At 42.3% G+C, this 15476-nt stretch overlaps 1 protein-coding gene across 12 annotated transcripts in view; it reads right to left on the reverse strand.

The window, feature by feature from the left end:
* ralgapa2 (Ral GTPase activating protein catalytic subunit alpha 2) overlaps nucleotides 1-15476 on the reverse strand; it is a 310363-nt gene continuing 294887 nt past the window's right edge. For 4 of the 12 annotated variants that reach the window (XM_062041843.1, XM_062041849.1, XM_062041845.1 and 1 more), the window contains 2 exons: nucleotides 10867-10926; nucleotides 1-2540 (listed from right to left, as the gene is read on the reverse strand). In XM_062041843.1, the coding sequence (XP_061897827.1) occupies nucleotides 2380-2540; nucleotides 10867-10926 (221 nt within the window). In that variant the 3' untranslated portion in view covers nucleotides 1-2379. Of the gene's footprint in view, nucleotides 2541-9484; nucleotides 9577-10132; nucleotides 10175-10264; nucleotides 10437-10866; nucleotides 10927-15476 lie in introns of all 12 variants that reach the window. The other 8 variants (XR_009825291.1, XR_009825292.1, XR_009825294.1 and 5 more) reach the window with 8 other exon arrangements.

Below are 15476 nucleotides of genomic sequence, written 5' to 3' on the forward strand. Positions count from 1 at the left end.
TACAATTTAAAACTGCATTTAATGAAATGTTCCAATGTTTACATTTCTAATAAAGGTAGCAAGCCGTTAAAAACAATTTGATATGTTGATGCTAAAATCCTCCACTTTTTTCCCTTGGAAATCCCTGCTCGCTCTTGTATATATAAAAAAGATAATATTACAGGCGTTCATATATTTATATTAAAAGTTCAAATTTGATGCGATGTACAAGGAAGGCTAAAAAGGAGAACTAACCTCCAATCAATTTAATCACAAAAGACATTTGCTTTCATCTTGGTCCACCTGTAATGACTATAGTGCACAGACATCACTTTCCTACAATCTTTAGATTCAAGTGGAATAAAAACCCTTAATGTGACCGACATCTACTGTACACTGTAAAAATGTACCATGATTTACAGTATTTTTTTCCCCCACAGTAAAACACTGTAATCAAAAGTTATTGGAAGATTGCGACACATGACTGTAAAAATTACAATAACCTTGTATTTCACAGCAATTAACTGTTATTTTCACAGTAAAAAAACGTAAATAAAAGTTACTGTAACATTACAACACATGATTGTAAAAATGACGATGCCCTTATTTCACAGTAAAATACTGTAATCAGAAGTTACCATAACATTACAACACGACTGTAAAAATGACGATACCCTTATTCCACAATAAAATGCTGTAATCAAGCTACTGCAACATTACAACACATGCCTGTAAAAAAAATTACCCTTCTATTCACAGCAATTAACTGTGATTTCACAGTATATTACAGCAAATGCTACTGTGAAAGTAACGCAATTATTAGCCAGTATATTTGCTGTGAATTTACAATGAACATTTTTACAGTGTAGACATTCTTCCAAACAGAAGACGCACAAACATTGTGTAGCTGCTGTTTGCATCCCACATGAGCAAACACAACAGGTGAGACGAGCCAGGAGGAGCAGTGGAAAAGTAAGGCATTTTAATGCGACCACATGGGGATAGGGTTGCAGTCCGGGCGGAAGTCCTCAGAGGGCACCTATGTATGTATGTGGGGGAATCACCTGGCTGCCATGGCAACATGAGCAGCTTGGGGAGAGGCGAGAGTGCCAGCTTGGCCGTTGCTAGGAGAGTTGTGGGAGCTCACCTCAGGCATCCCGAGTCAAACTCAACCTGGCGGCGAGACGGGGGCAAAGGGGATCATGGGAATGGGGAGGAGACGGAGCCACTTGATTCCGTTCACAGGTGAAGACAAAAAGGGAAAAGCGCAGCACCTACAATTAAGAGAACCCCGCCATTGGAAATCCATCTGCTGTTGTTTTTGTTGTGGGGTCACAGGGGATGCAAACACAGTCGTGACAAAAGGGCGTCCGTGTTTTGTCTCACACGGAGGACCAGACGTTACACAGGCACTGGGAGAAAATGTCTCACACACAATGTGCACACACACAAACACACTCATCAGTGCTTGGTGCTAAGATTCACCTGAGGCTCTTGCAGTAGTTTTACAATACACACCAACACAACATTAACAATAATTCATCAAATAGGACTCTCTATTTACATTGAAGAAATTGGGGGAAATTAAATTCATATAGGGAAGAAGAAAGAGTGCACAGAAAAAAAGGAAAGAAAAAAAAAATCAATGGCCGGAATGTTGGAATGTCGATGTTAGAGGACAGGGAAACTAATCGAGGAGGAAAGAGACAGGAGGGACTTATTCAATTACCGGACACGAGCCTATGTTAACAACATCACAATGCAATTACAAACGCAGTCTTTTCTCATTCCAGCATAGTTGCATAAATCAAATCATGACAAAATCTATTTGAATCCGTTTAAAAAGGAAATTTAGAGTGGTTAAAAAAAGGAAAAAGAATCCCAGCAAACTTTTCAGTTCCACTCAAGTTAGAAAGATGTCACCGATTGCCCACTCTGTCTTTAAAAACTGCATGTGCTGCTACTTCACTTGTTGGCAGCTGGTGCAGAGGGCCCCACTTTGCACAAGGGGCACGTTCGACACGAATGCAAAAAAGGAAAAGAGCGAGGCGGATTGGTTTATAAATGAAAGACAAGCTGATCTATGTCATCAGTGCTGTTACATTAAGAGTTGCAATAAAGGAGTCCCATTTCCAAGAAAGTGCTCTTCCCCCAATGCATTAGAGGAGACAACAGTAAAAAAAAAGAAGAAAAAAGACACTTCTCATATTTCCATAAGACACCACAGTCAAAGTGGCTGAACGCAAGGCTCGTGTTGGTCTTAGAGGGAATGCCCACACAAATTGACACTTAAATTAAACATTGCATTGCCCTCCAGTTATGGGTGAGATTAAAAACAAACAAGCTACCAAGCTCTTGCAGTCGCCGCTCTTCAAGAATTACAATGCCGCACTTGAACATTTAATTGGACGATTTGCTTATTGCACTCGCCGATCTGCGAAGTTTTCCAGAAACTCGGTTCCTTGCGGCGCGGGGCATGCTGGGAGAAACCTGGTCAACAGGGTCTGTCGATGATGCAGTGGTGGCGGAGACTTCGGTGTTTGTGCTGCTGGAGAGGGAACCTGCAGGTGACATGTTTGCAAAACAAAGGAGAGTTTAAAAAAAAAAACTTGATGATTGGAGAAAGAGCAGTGGCAAGCATGATATGATTGGTCAACTGATCTCTGAGGACATTTTCATGCATGCATTCGCCCCTCAAACCAAAATGTTCCACTTGAGCCAGCAATCACAGCTAGAACCTTCGTTTTCTGTTAATAGGATGAAGCAGATAGTGGAAGCTCTGAGGTCAAACGCAGTCTTTGCCAGGGCACAAATCAATAATACAAATAAAAATAATCTGGGAGTTTGTCAAACCGCCGCCTTTATGAATTCATTTCTATTGTTTCAAGTAGCATTTGACATTCTTAACTGCCATCCAGGTGTGAAAATTAATGAACCAATGGAAAACGTCAAAACAATAAAACGCTGGACCCAGTCGTGGTTCTAGCCAGAAAAAAATGGTGCTTTAAAGTGTTTTTGTGTCTTGTCAATTAAATTAAATTAAAGTAGTAATATACCTGTACAGAGCAGCCGCAAAGTATTCACAGTGCTTCACTTTTTCCACATTTTGTTATGCTACAGCCTTATTCCAAAATGGAATTATTAATTTTTGTCCTAAAAAAAACCCATAATGACAATGTGATTTTTTTTCTCTTTTTTATACAAATGTATTAAAAATAAAACATTCATCCATCCATCCATCTTTTTGGCTTATCCGAGGTCGGGTCGTGGGGGAAGCAGCCTAAGCAGAGAAGCCCAGACTTCTCTCCCTCCAGCCACTTCGTCTAGCTCCGCCCGAGGAATCCAGAGGCATTCCCAGGCCAGCCGGGAGACATAAGCTGTGTCCCAATTCAAGGTCTGCATCCTTCGGAGGACCCGGCCTACGCAGCCTCAGAAGGCTGGACCTTCGGAGGCACCTCCGAAGGATGCGTCACCCGTTGTTAAATGGGACATTCTAGCCTGCGGAGGATACTTCATTTGAAAGTGTATTCGCTGCCGCTGCTGGTGCCACTGCTTGTATTTTCCGGCATCGTCAAAAAGATCCGGGTTGAACAAAGGCGCGCAAAGTATCTTGGGATATGGGAGGCCACAAAGGATAGGTGCGGTGCATCCTCCGAAAACAGGGAAAATGAGGGCGCATTCGTCGGCTGCATTTGGAGGAGCCTTCGAATTTTAATGAATTGGGACAGCCTTCGCGCAGCTTTGTGATGTAAGCGGCCTTCGCATTTGCCCTTCGAAGGATGCAGACCCTGAATTGGGACACAACTATAGTCTTACCAACATGTCCTGGGTCTTCCACAGGGCCTCCTACCGGTCGGACGTGCCCTAAACACCTCCCCAGGGAGGCTCGAACGACCTCATCTGGCTCCTTTCGATGTGGAGGAGCAGAGGCTTTGCATTGAGCTCCTCCCGAATAAAAAAGCTTCTCACCCTATCTCTAAGGGAGAGCCCCGCCACACGGCTGAGGAAACTAATTTTGGCCGCCTGGACACGTGATCTTGTCTTTTCGGTCATAACCCAAAGCTCATGACCATATGTGAGGATGGGTACATAGATCGACCGGTAAATTGAGAGCTTTGCCTTTCGGCTGAGCGCTTTCTTTACCACAATGGATCCACACAGTGTCCGCATTACTGAAGACGCCACACAACATCTCACAATCCACTCTTCCCTCACTCGTGAACAAGACTCCGAGGTACTTGAACTCCTCCACTTGGGGCAAGATCTCCTCCCCAACCCGGAGATGGCACTCCACCCTTTTTCGGGCGAGAACCATGGACTCGGACATCCGAGTCACTTCACACTCTGCAGCGAACCGATCCAGTGAGAGCTGAAGATCCAGGCCAGATGAAGCCATCAGAACCACATCATCTGCAAAAAGCAGAGACCTAATCCTGCAGCCACCAAACCCGATCCCCTCAACGCCCTGACTGCACCTAGGAATTCTGTCCATAAAATTTATGAACACAATCGGTGAAAAGAGGCAGCCCTGGCAGAGTCCATGTCCTCACTGAAACCAGGTCCGACTTACTGCCGGCAATGCGGACCAAGCTCTGACACTGATCATACAGGGAGCGGACCGCCACAATCAGACAGTCCGTATATGTAATATAAATCAATACAATTAATTAGCATAACTTTTGTGTGGTGTTGCTTCCTTGTGATTATTCCAAACTGATTATCATACACTCGTGTCTTCTTTTCAAGCGTAGCAGCACTTGATCTGAATGTGACAGCGTGTCATAATTACGACGATCAGTACTGTCTCCCATTGAAAATGTGTGGCGCATTGTGAAGCGTAAAATACTACAACGGAGACCCCGGACTGTTGAACAACTTAAGCTGTACATCAAGCAAGGAAAGGAAATAATTCCACCTGAAAAGCTTCAAAAATTGGTCTCCTCAGTTCCCAAACATTTGCTGAGTGTTGTTAAAAGGAAAGGCCATGTAACACAGTGGTAAAAATGCCCCTGTGCCAACTTTTTTGCAATGTGTTGCTGCCCTTAAATTATAACGATTATAATGATTATTTGCAAAAAAGATTCAATATATTGTCTTTGCAGTGTATTCAATTGAATATAAGTTGAAAATAATTTGCAAATCATTGTATTCTGTTTTTATTACGATTTACACAACGTGTCATCTTCACTGGTTTTGTATTTAAGATTACTGTGCTTGAGTGTCTTTTTGCGCATCATTTAAATTGCAGTAGCAGCTGTTAAGAGCTAACTATATATTTAAAAAAAGAACTGCAGTGTTGTATATCCTCACATTACACCAAAACTAACAATAATGTGCAGAAAATGTTCTCATAAATAGTCAACTGTTTTACATTAAAAAAGTTTTAAAAAAACAAACTGACAAAAGTGTTCTTAATAAACTCAATATGGTTGTGGCATGACATAATCATGTCATGTGTGATGAAATGGCTAATGAAAAGGCTAAACCACATATTTAAAGACCAATCTTTGAGTTTGTATTTGTAATTAGTATCAACATTTCAGGTTGTTTTCATTACCTTGAACATTATTGGTCTATATTCCAATTTTGTTTATTTAATTTCTTTAATGTTCTATGGGTCCATTAAAAAAAGAGCTGTGTTCCGTAAATGGCCCCTGGGCCCCATTCTGAAGATCCCTGCTTTACATATTTTCCAAAACGACAAAAAAAAAGTTTTTCAAAGCTGTTTTCTTAACACTTATGGAAGCGATAAAGGTTAGGTAACAACTTTCTGGAGGTTTTTTGCTCTCACATGTACTTTCATTTCTGCTTGTATTTGATTAAATGAGTGCATGACGTAAGCCGCACTGTACTCTCTCATGTCCTTCTGTCATTTCACCTTTAAGGCATACATCGATTAAGAGGCAACACAGACCTCTTCTGCAATGTCTTTCTCTGGCGAAGCAGGCGTGTAACAGGTTTGTTGTGAAGCGTATGGTGCAAGTTACCAAGCGATGCCTCACTTACATTATACATTGGTTTGTGCGCAAGGGAGAAATGGACACACCAAATCCGCATTTGTGACGTGACAGCCTTCCACAAATACATAATTATATAAAAACACTTGCTCATTTTTTTTTAAGACAGCAGGCATTCTTCTCCGAGTCTGATGCAGTGTTCACGCTCTGAGAATTGGCGCGGCCCACCAAAAAAAACGTGTTGCACAGTCTCTGATAGGAACTATACTAATTGTTGTATGTTGGTATTGACCTGGTATCAAAGTATCGATACTTTTGACAACCCTAGTGGGCAAAATAGTTATTGTTAATCCACCTGTATGTGGGGAATCAGCGCCCCCCTGTGTTGTATGGGTGGGGAGGTCATTGAATTGGTTGTAGAATCGCCCCCAACATTGTCAACAAGCTCATTTCATGTAACTTTGGCTTTATGTTCTCCATTCTCTCTTCTTCTTGAGGCTATTTGTTTGAAAGTAAATGTAAGTAAGCCAAAAAAATAACTCTTATAACTGAGGATAAAAGGACTAGTACTAAATGTATTGCTTCACCCATGACAGTTGTCCATCTTTTGGAAGAAGTGTTGCAAAAAAGCCTAAATGTGGCCAAGAAAAATCAAAAGATGCAAATGTAAACTTTTGATGCTAGAATATTTTTTTGGGTCAAATTCCGAACGGTAACACCTTAGTGGACGCTGGACTTTAGAGGTTCCACTGTCAAACCTTTTTATTACACGTCATGCTGTTTTCACATGCTGTGGAAAAGTAGAGCGTGTTAAAGAAGAAACAGTTTTTTCTACATTTCCAAGATGCTTAGGTGACAAAAAAAACAACAACCTTTGTTACTACAGTTTAAAAAAAGAATGCTTTGAATGGAAATAAACTGGTGTATTAAACTCTTGTTGTGAACCGTGGGAGCTCTTCTTTGTCAAATATTGTTTTGTTCCCAGAAGGCTGTGTACTTACAATTATGGAATAGGCAGGGAGGTGGGCATGAAATGTTCAATCAAATGTTGTGAGTGCCGCCCTGACTTCCTTAGTTGGCCCGCGGGCCCCCTGCCCGCCTCTGCCCCATGACGCGGGTTTAAACAACTTCTCGGCTTTGTTGGGATAGCATCTGGTTGCCTATTTTCTTTCCCTACCCTTTTATTTGCTGCCATTTTTTTTGCGAGGCATCTCGAGTTGCAGCGGTTAAAAAGGAACGGCAGATGGCCAAAGTAACAGACACTCAGCAGCACAGTGGACACCGGCAGCATCCAGGGGCCGGCCTTTGGATGAAACGCTGAGTGTGTGCATTGTAAACGACCAAAAGGGGAGGAGTGTGTAAAATGGGGTTGGACGGTGGGTTTCTAAACATTCTCAAATCTGCATATGAATATGAAAAAAGGGACGGGTTCAGTTAAAAATGGGGAACGGCCTCATGGACAGCTCATATGCTGCATTCCTGTATTCTTCATCTACTAATTCCTACAGTAAACACTCATTACATGGTCTGATTGAAGTGCCACAAAGCCAAATGATGGACAGGAAAAAGCATCATTTGTTGTTGATTGCGGTGCAGTTAACCCACTCAGGCTTCCCTATCCATTTAGCGGGCCATTAAAAAATTCTGCACTCACAATGGGCTGCTTAATGACTGTGGTTGCTGGTGTGATCTTATGCAAGAATGAATTTTCATGGCAAAGAAGTAGTGGTTTGCTTGTCCACATGACATCGACAAGGTGGCGTTGTTGGATAGTTCCATGGGACTCGCTCTTGAAAAACTGACACTAACTCAGGGCACCCAGCAAGCCATTGCTATATAGTTGAAAGGCCGTAACCGTACAATAAAAACGTTCCCGTGTGGACAGGGCCTCAGACCATGTCTGCACTAAGTCGTTTTAACCCCTTAAACGAATAATTATTTAGCCTAAGCCCCGTTTTATCCATACTAAACCATCGTTTAAGGTCCCCCTCCTCGGACAAATTTTTACACGGGTAAGTGCGCCGTGTAATTCTTGAATCTTCGGCACTTAGCTTTGTATGGACTCATTGATCGTTTACAAAGTGAGTTCGGAGAGGAAGTGACGCCAGAAAGACCACGCCCACACAGGAAGTGACGTCAGAAAGAACGCACCACAGCCAGCTTCATAATAAAGCGGTTTCGTAACTCGGAGGTAACCACTGGAAATATGAAGGCGAGTCATCCAGACGTGCCCGTGTTTCTCCTTCTTCTACGCTTGTGGAAATCACACATGAATACCTTAAGAGAAAGCGATTGCAGCTATTTCGGATACAACACTTCTCAGACGGCAAGAGAACTTTCCAATGTCCGGCCGGGTCAGCTGTGATTCTACTTAGCGAAAAACTTTGTCCATTTGTCGAAGGAGAGACAACAAGAATGCGAGCTCCCGTGGATGTGATAAAAAAGGTAGCTTGTGCTTTGTATTACCTGGCCGTCGAGGAAAACGGCGAATGCATTTGGACCGGCAAAGCAGACTGTATCAGTTATTGTCCGCCATGTATGTCGCCAACTCGACGTCTAGGTCCAGAGTATATAAAGTCACCAAAAACGAATGGACAATGAAGGTGAAGGTAAAAGAGTGAGGAGTGTCCTGACCAGATATCTAGATCCCTAGTTTGATTGATGTAAAATATTCTTTATCACATTGTTTACGTGTCTAATAAAGATTTGATTAATTTATGATGGCTCAGGTGTGGTTCACTACAACAGGGCCCCACAGCACACTGAATTTCAGTTAATTGAAATACCACAACGCTGGATATTGTTCAGATAAGTTACATTTAAGGAATTTCAGTAATGCGGACGTGGTATCGATCCGCTGTGGTGAAGAAGGAGCTGAGCCGGAAGGCAAAGCTTTCAATTTACCGGTCGTTCTACGTTCCCATCCTCACCTATGGTCATGAGCTTTGGGTTATGACCGAAAGGACAAGATCACGGGTACAAGCGGCCGAAATGAGTTTCCTCCGCCGGGTGGCGGGGCTCTCCCTTAGAGATAGGGTGAGAAGCTCTACCATCCGGGAGGAGCTCAAAGTAAAGCCGCTACTCCTCCACATGGAGAGGAGCCAGATGAGGTGGTTCGGGCATCTGGTCAGGATGCCACCCAAACGCCTCCCTAGGGAGGTGTTTAGGGCACGTCCGACCGGTAAGAGGCCACGGGGAAGACCCAGGACACGTTGGGAAGACTATGTCTCCCGGCTGGCCTGGAAACGCCTCAGGATCCCTCGGTAAGAGCTGGACGAAGTGGCTGGGGAGAGGGAAGTCTGGGTTTCCCTGCTTAGGCTGCTTCCCCCGCGACCCAACCTCGGATAAGCGGAAGAAGATGGATGGATGGATAAGTTACATTTAAGAACTTGCACACAAAGCAACACCGGAGATGACTATGACGTGTGCATTTTCCGCGCATGCGTACTAGGTCGCGTTGCGCCGGCGGACGGAGGGGGGCATTGTTAAACGGTGGCATTGTTGTGTATGGACACAAATAAGGTTAGGTGTGATTTACCCTGGATTACCTTATCCGGCTTAGTGTAAACGGGGCCTCAGACCCAGCATTTCCAGCTCCAGCTTTGCCCCTCCTCCGACGGTTTGTTTCAGGTGGAAACAGCTAAGGGACAGAACAGAGGGGACGCAAGCAAAAGAAAAGAGTCTTGAAGTGTCCCCCACTGTCCCACTGGTACCCTCTGTGGCAGTTCAAACAAGGCCACATGACAAAGATGTCTTCCAGTACGCCAGGTGTTGGCCTCAGAGTCTGCCTCAGGCAAACAGGCACACTCCAACAGGAGGAAAAGCAGGGGGAGGGGGATGCGGATTGAAAAGAATGGAGGAAAGTGTTTGCCGGGGAACAAGATAAAAGGTGCTCCGCATGCAGAAGCAAGGGCCAGAAGTGTAGCCGTATTGTTCATGCTGCTACTTAGTCAGGTGCTAATTGCCGCCACCGCTCTCAATTACCAGCCTGGCCTCGACAGGAGGACACCCACCGAATAAACAGCCTGGTTTCGCTGTCCCCTTCCCTTTGTCAGTGTGATCAGTAAATAAAGATCGGTTAGTAGTGGATGGGGAAAAAAGAAGGGGGAGGGTATAACAGCCAGGATGCATGAACGAGCGATGGGTCGTTTGGCCGCTGGACCAAAATAAGCTTGTGCTCTGACCCGGGTGCTTACCTTGATCATATACAGTATTTGGACCATTAAGACATTTTTAATCTAGAAAAAGAAAAAGAGTAGAGCATCATGTGAGACAGCAGTGGACAGACACACAACACTCGCTGAAGTCGCAGTGCGCATGAGACGTACGGGTTAGTTGTCACCGAAGCTTCATTCAAGGTTAATTGAGAGTCACAGATATTTTAGAGGCCATTTAGGTCTGATGAATCGTGCCATTTGCAGGACCTCAAATGTTTTGGAACCCAAAGCATTAACGGTGGGCTGTTCACATGGCAACAACAGGCTGGGACACACTACAAAGCTTAACAGAGTTTTAGTGTAAAAGCATATCAGGCCACAGGAGCTCTTCATCTAAAGATGATTTAACATTCGGGTGAATGGAGTGTTGATGGACTAACTCATGCATGAGGACAGGATGCTGGTGAGGACGAGTAGAAGTGTGAAGGTTAATGACTGATTAAGATGGCAAAAAGAGGAAAAGGAGGCAAGACCCCCCCCCCCCCCCTTTACTAGTAAAATAGTGAACCACTGCAGGGCCACTTAGCACATTGCATGCAGCATATGTACTTAGGTGGACCCCTGGTAGGGTTTGACGCTAAAGCATGCAGTGTCCACAGGTATCTAATAATGGTGGTGGTAAGGCCTGGGGGTGAGCTAAATGAACAAACAGATGTCGTGGGCTGTGGCTGGCCGTCATGCCGAGTGAGGAGGAAGCAAAGCAAGCGTCTTACAGTCCAGTTTGGCCCAGGGGTATTCCATGTCCCAAACCATCCCCGGCCAACGCCTGCACGCTGTCATGAAGCATGGATGACATGTTAGTGGCAGCAATGGGAAGCAGAGCAGCACGGAGGGACACACACAAAAGCAGTCTTAATTTTTCATAATACTACTTTCTCATGCACAGCGTTATTACAGGGGCAATTTCCCCAAATTAAGTACTTAGGTTAAAAACTGGGCGGACAATTATTGCAGTTACTCTTGTTTTGTTTTTTTACCAATTTGGAATTTAGATTTTTAAAATTCAGAAAACAGAAAGTGATTCAAATAATTTGTGGAGAAGAGGACATATTTTCAAAGGATATGTTTGGAGTTTTTGATTGATTGAAACTTTTATTAGTAGATTGCACAGTACAGTACATATTCCATACAATTGACCACTAAATGGTAACACCCGAATAAGTTTTTCAACTTGTTTAAGTCAGGGTCCACGTTAATCAATTCATGGTAAGCACAGGAGAACCTCCATTTGTGAACCCCTCATTGTACAAATGTTTGAATCAACAAACCACCGACAGAATAAACGCTTGTCTCAGTCTACCAACGTTTCATCCAGCCATTATGTGCCTTGAGGTGCAGCCATTTTGTGTCTGGCAGCACAGACATTGTGATATTGTTAGCTACTGTGCTAGGCGCTACTTTGTGTGCTTTTTAAATGTTTTTAAGCCTTTTCACAGCATTTTTATGGTTTTGCTTGCTCAATATGAGTCCAAAGAAAAGCAATGGAAAAACAATGTGTAATTTGAATCATTCAGGAAGTATCCACAGCATTGTCGACACTACCTGCGCCCATACATGTCTCTTCCGCTGCACACCAAGAATATTAACCGACACGATAAAGCTGATTTTATTTTGTATTACAAATTAATGTTTTGACTTGGCTGTTAAAGTTAAGGAGTTTTGTGATTTCAAACTGAGTGCATCAGAGGGCCAGTGACAGCGTTTGTGTGAATGTGTAGGATGGCTGCATACGACAGCTAGTTATGGTTGTTGACTTTGTTGTTAAATAGAAACCTGATAAAGTCATACATTACCCCATTGTGACGTTCGTTTGATAAGCAATACTGTATAGCACTTTATATTGTGTTCAAAGAATACACACTTACTAAAATATAAACCTCTGTCGAGGCTGGAAACCATTATTTATGTTTATTTTTGAAGTTTTTTTCAAATAATCAAAGTTTCGAGACGGATGGGTCTGATTCGACTACCAACCTCAAAGTCAAATTGTCTGATTTTAACCACCTGCCCCCGCGTACATTATGTGTGTGTTGGGAGGATAAATTCATTGCGTTTAACATGTCTTCTTTTAGTTTTAGAAAAACATTCCTGTCTGTCGACAAATCGTTTTTAGAAAGTATGAGATAAATCTTAGTTTCGGCTGTCTCTTCCGCCTTCCTCAGAGCAGTCGCCGATTTCTTGTGTGACGTCAAGTCTTCAATATCAGCTTGTGCGATTGGGTGCCTTTGAGCATTTGAAATCCCGCAGTCGGCCATGGTAGGGCTGATTGTCTGGAAATTAGACAAACAGATGGGCCGCCTCGCCCAGCAGGTGTTGCTCTGCTTTTGCAAAGGTAATATCCTTCTGCATGTTCACAAACTAAAACTTTGTAATGACTTTTACTTCCTCTATTTAGTCAAGTTTAATGTCTTCTTGGCACTGCACGTCAGAGCCAAGGACCTCACAAACAGTGGTCTAGCTTTTTTTTGTTAGTGCAAACATTTGAAAATGAGATGTTAATTCTTTTACTTTAATAAAAGACTGTATTCCTTTTATAAGTACCTTTTAATGAACTTTGGAACATTCATCTGAATGTAATAGAGCACATCAATGTGAAGTTACTGACACTTAGTGACCGGTGAACGTCATAGATTCGACTGATAATCAACGATGGGCAAAATATAACGAATTAGACCAACTATGAAAATCTTCAGTCGAAGACAGCCCTAGTTTACCTTGTTTCTTATGGAGAAATTTGCTACAATATGCAAACGTTTCTATTTACAAACCCTGTTTAAGAACCAATTAAGTTCGTATATCGAGGATCCACTGTATGTTGTTGTTGGGGTTTCACACTCATGTTGGTGGAAAGTAGCACTATTCCAGAACTACATATAGCACCTTTCATATGATTTCCTACTAAATTCCTATGATACGTCAGGTATGGTTAACATCAGAGAGAGTAATAACAATTTTGTTGTGGTCATAGGCACATTCAAAAAGCTCTTAATATTTGTCAATTATGGAACATCAGATTGGGGTGAAATATAAATTACCGGACTGAACGAGTTTCTACAGCAATGATGGTGACTACAGCCTTTGCCCCCTACTGTTAATCATGTTAAACCAGCAAGCAAGAGTTAAAACGGTCTACAACTTCTATTAACAGATTAATCTATATCTCCCTGTCTGGCTCTATTACAGTTCTTTAATTGAGTTAGGGGCTGACAATGAAAGAGATGACTAGAGGCATGGGTAGAGGCATGGGCGTGCAGTGTTGTGACGCATTTGACCATTTATTTGCTGGTTTCATTGCATTTGAATACCACAGCTGCTGTATCTCAATTTTAATTTTACTAACAGCTTTAAAAATAACAGTGTCTATGCCGTGCTTTATACACTTGTCTCCCTCCAGAAAGTGCATTGAGACCTAGCGGAGGAGAAAAGTGCAATCCTGTATTGATTTTGGTGAAGCTGTGGATCGATCAGCGCCGGTCCAAGTAGGAAGAACAAGATAAGGCACGCTTTGGATTCTATTCATCATGAAGTGATAAGAGTCCTGTGATGACATCTGCGAGCTGCTGTTTGCCGGATGGATCTCTTAAGTGTTGGTGAATGATCTCATGGTGACACACAAACACACATACAGAAACATGCTGGTCCTGATCTACTAAAGGTTTCTATGTAATAAATGATGTGCAAACTTTATAACAAACACTAAATGTGTGCAAAGGGGACTGTGTCTCTTTAGTGAGCAAAATGAGCAGCACAATCAATTTAGGTTTAGGGTGTCTGTCTTTAATTCATGAATAAGCAGAATATTTGCTCATTATCAGAACGGCCACAATACTGGGAAGATAAGGTGCTAATATAATTTTCCTGCACAAGCCGTTTGGTTTACCAAAAATAAAACATAATTGCGAGCGCTACTTTGCGTCTTTATTTAGTATGTATGAAAAGTACAGTACGTGCAAACTGACCCACGGCCATGATGTGAGAAAGAAGGCAATTGCACAGCACCTAAATGTGCTTGTCAACATTTTGGACTGTCAAAAATAAAAATGTCAGACATTGTCTATTGAACAATTTATAATTTCATAGCAGTTGGGTGACTTAAAGGGGAACTGCACTTTTTTGGGAATTTTGCATATCCTTCACAATCATTATGAAAGACATGAAAATGGATCATTTTTATTTAATGCATTCTAACTCGTAAATAAACGTGAATAACAGCGGAGCCAGTGGGAGGTCATTTATTCCGCCCATAAAACCCAATGAAAAACCATCCAAAAACAATACTCCATTTACATTTCGTCATTTGAATATTAACCAAGTATCAGTGATATTGTTATTATAAGCGCTAACGCAGACAAACTATTTATAGAGGCGCCGTTATCACTGGTGTGTGTGCCAATGTTGACATGATCGACTGATGACCTGCTTCCTCGTTTCCTTGCTCGTCAAACTTTATTCTATATCATAAATAAATCATGCCTCTCACCTGGCTAGTAAAAGAATGAGTAGGTATTCTGACTAGTTGGCGCACTTTGACAGCCAATTGAGACCGGGAAATGGCGAGAACGACACAAAAAGAGGCTTGGTTCGACCCCCGCTTTTCTTCGTGAGGATTCTGAGTCACTGTTCATCTAAAACGGGAATATAACAAGATGATATCAGTCGGCATGCCAATGACAGCAGACCTTGCATGGGTAAGTGATGTTTTATTATGTATAAAAAAAGCGAACGGTGTGATGCGTTTTTGAAATTAATGCGCCGTGTATGCTTAAAATGATAAAAATACGTAAATATTAAATATTATTAATGTGCCTGTTACTACATTACATATATACTTTTTTTTTTTCAAGCAGAATAGAGCGACTCCCATAAGCATTCATTTAATATTTAAAATGCTTTTTTTTTTTTTTATCCATATGTCATCATGTCTTTCAATAAAGATTATGAACGATAGGAAAAATTTAAAAAAGAGCAAAATAAAACAAAATCAATTGATGCATTTTTTGAGTCTGCTAGCATTTTTTTTTTTTACGTTCGGTTTTTTTCGTGTAAATGATAAATAAATAAATGGGTTATACTTGTATAGCGCTTTTCTACCTTCAAGGTACTCAAAGGGCTTTGACAGTATTTCCACATTCACCCATTAACACACTGATGGCGGGAGCTGCCATGCAAGGCGCTAACCAGCACCCATCAGGAGCAAGGGTGAAGTGTCTTGCCCAAGACACAACGGATGTGACTAGGATGGTTGAAGGTGGGGATTGAACCCCAGTAACCAGCAACCCTCCGATTGCTGGCACGGCCACTCTACCAACTTCGCCACGCCGTC

The sequence above is a fragment of the Entelurus aequoreus genome, linkage group LG03 (assembly GCF_033978785.1).
Source record: "Entelurus aequoreus isolate RoL-2023_Sb linkage group LG03, RoL_Eaeq_v1.1, whole genome shotgun sequence".
NCBI classification, from domain to species: Eukaryota; Metazoa; Chordata; class Actinopteri; order Syngnathiformes; family Syngnathidae; genus Entelurus; species Entelurus aequoreus.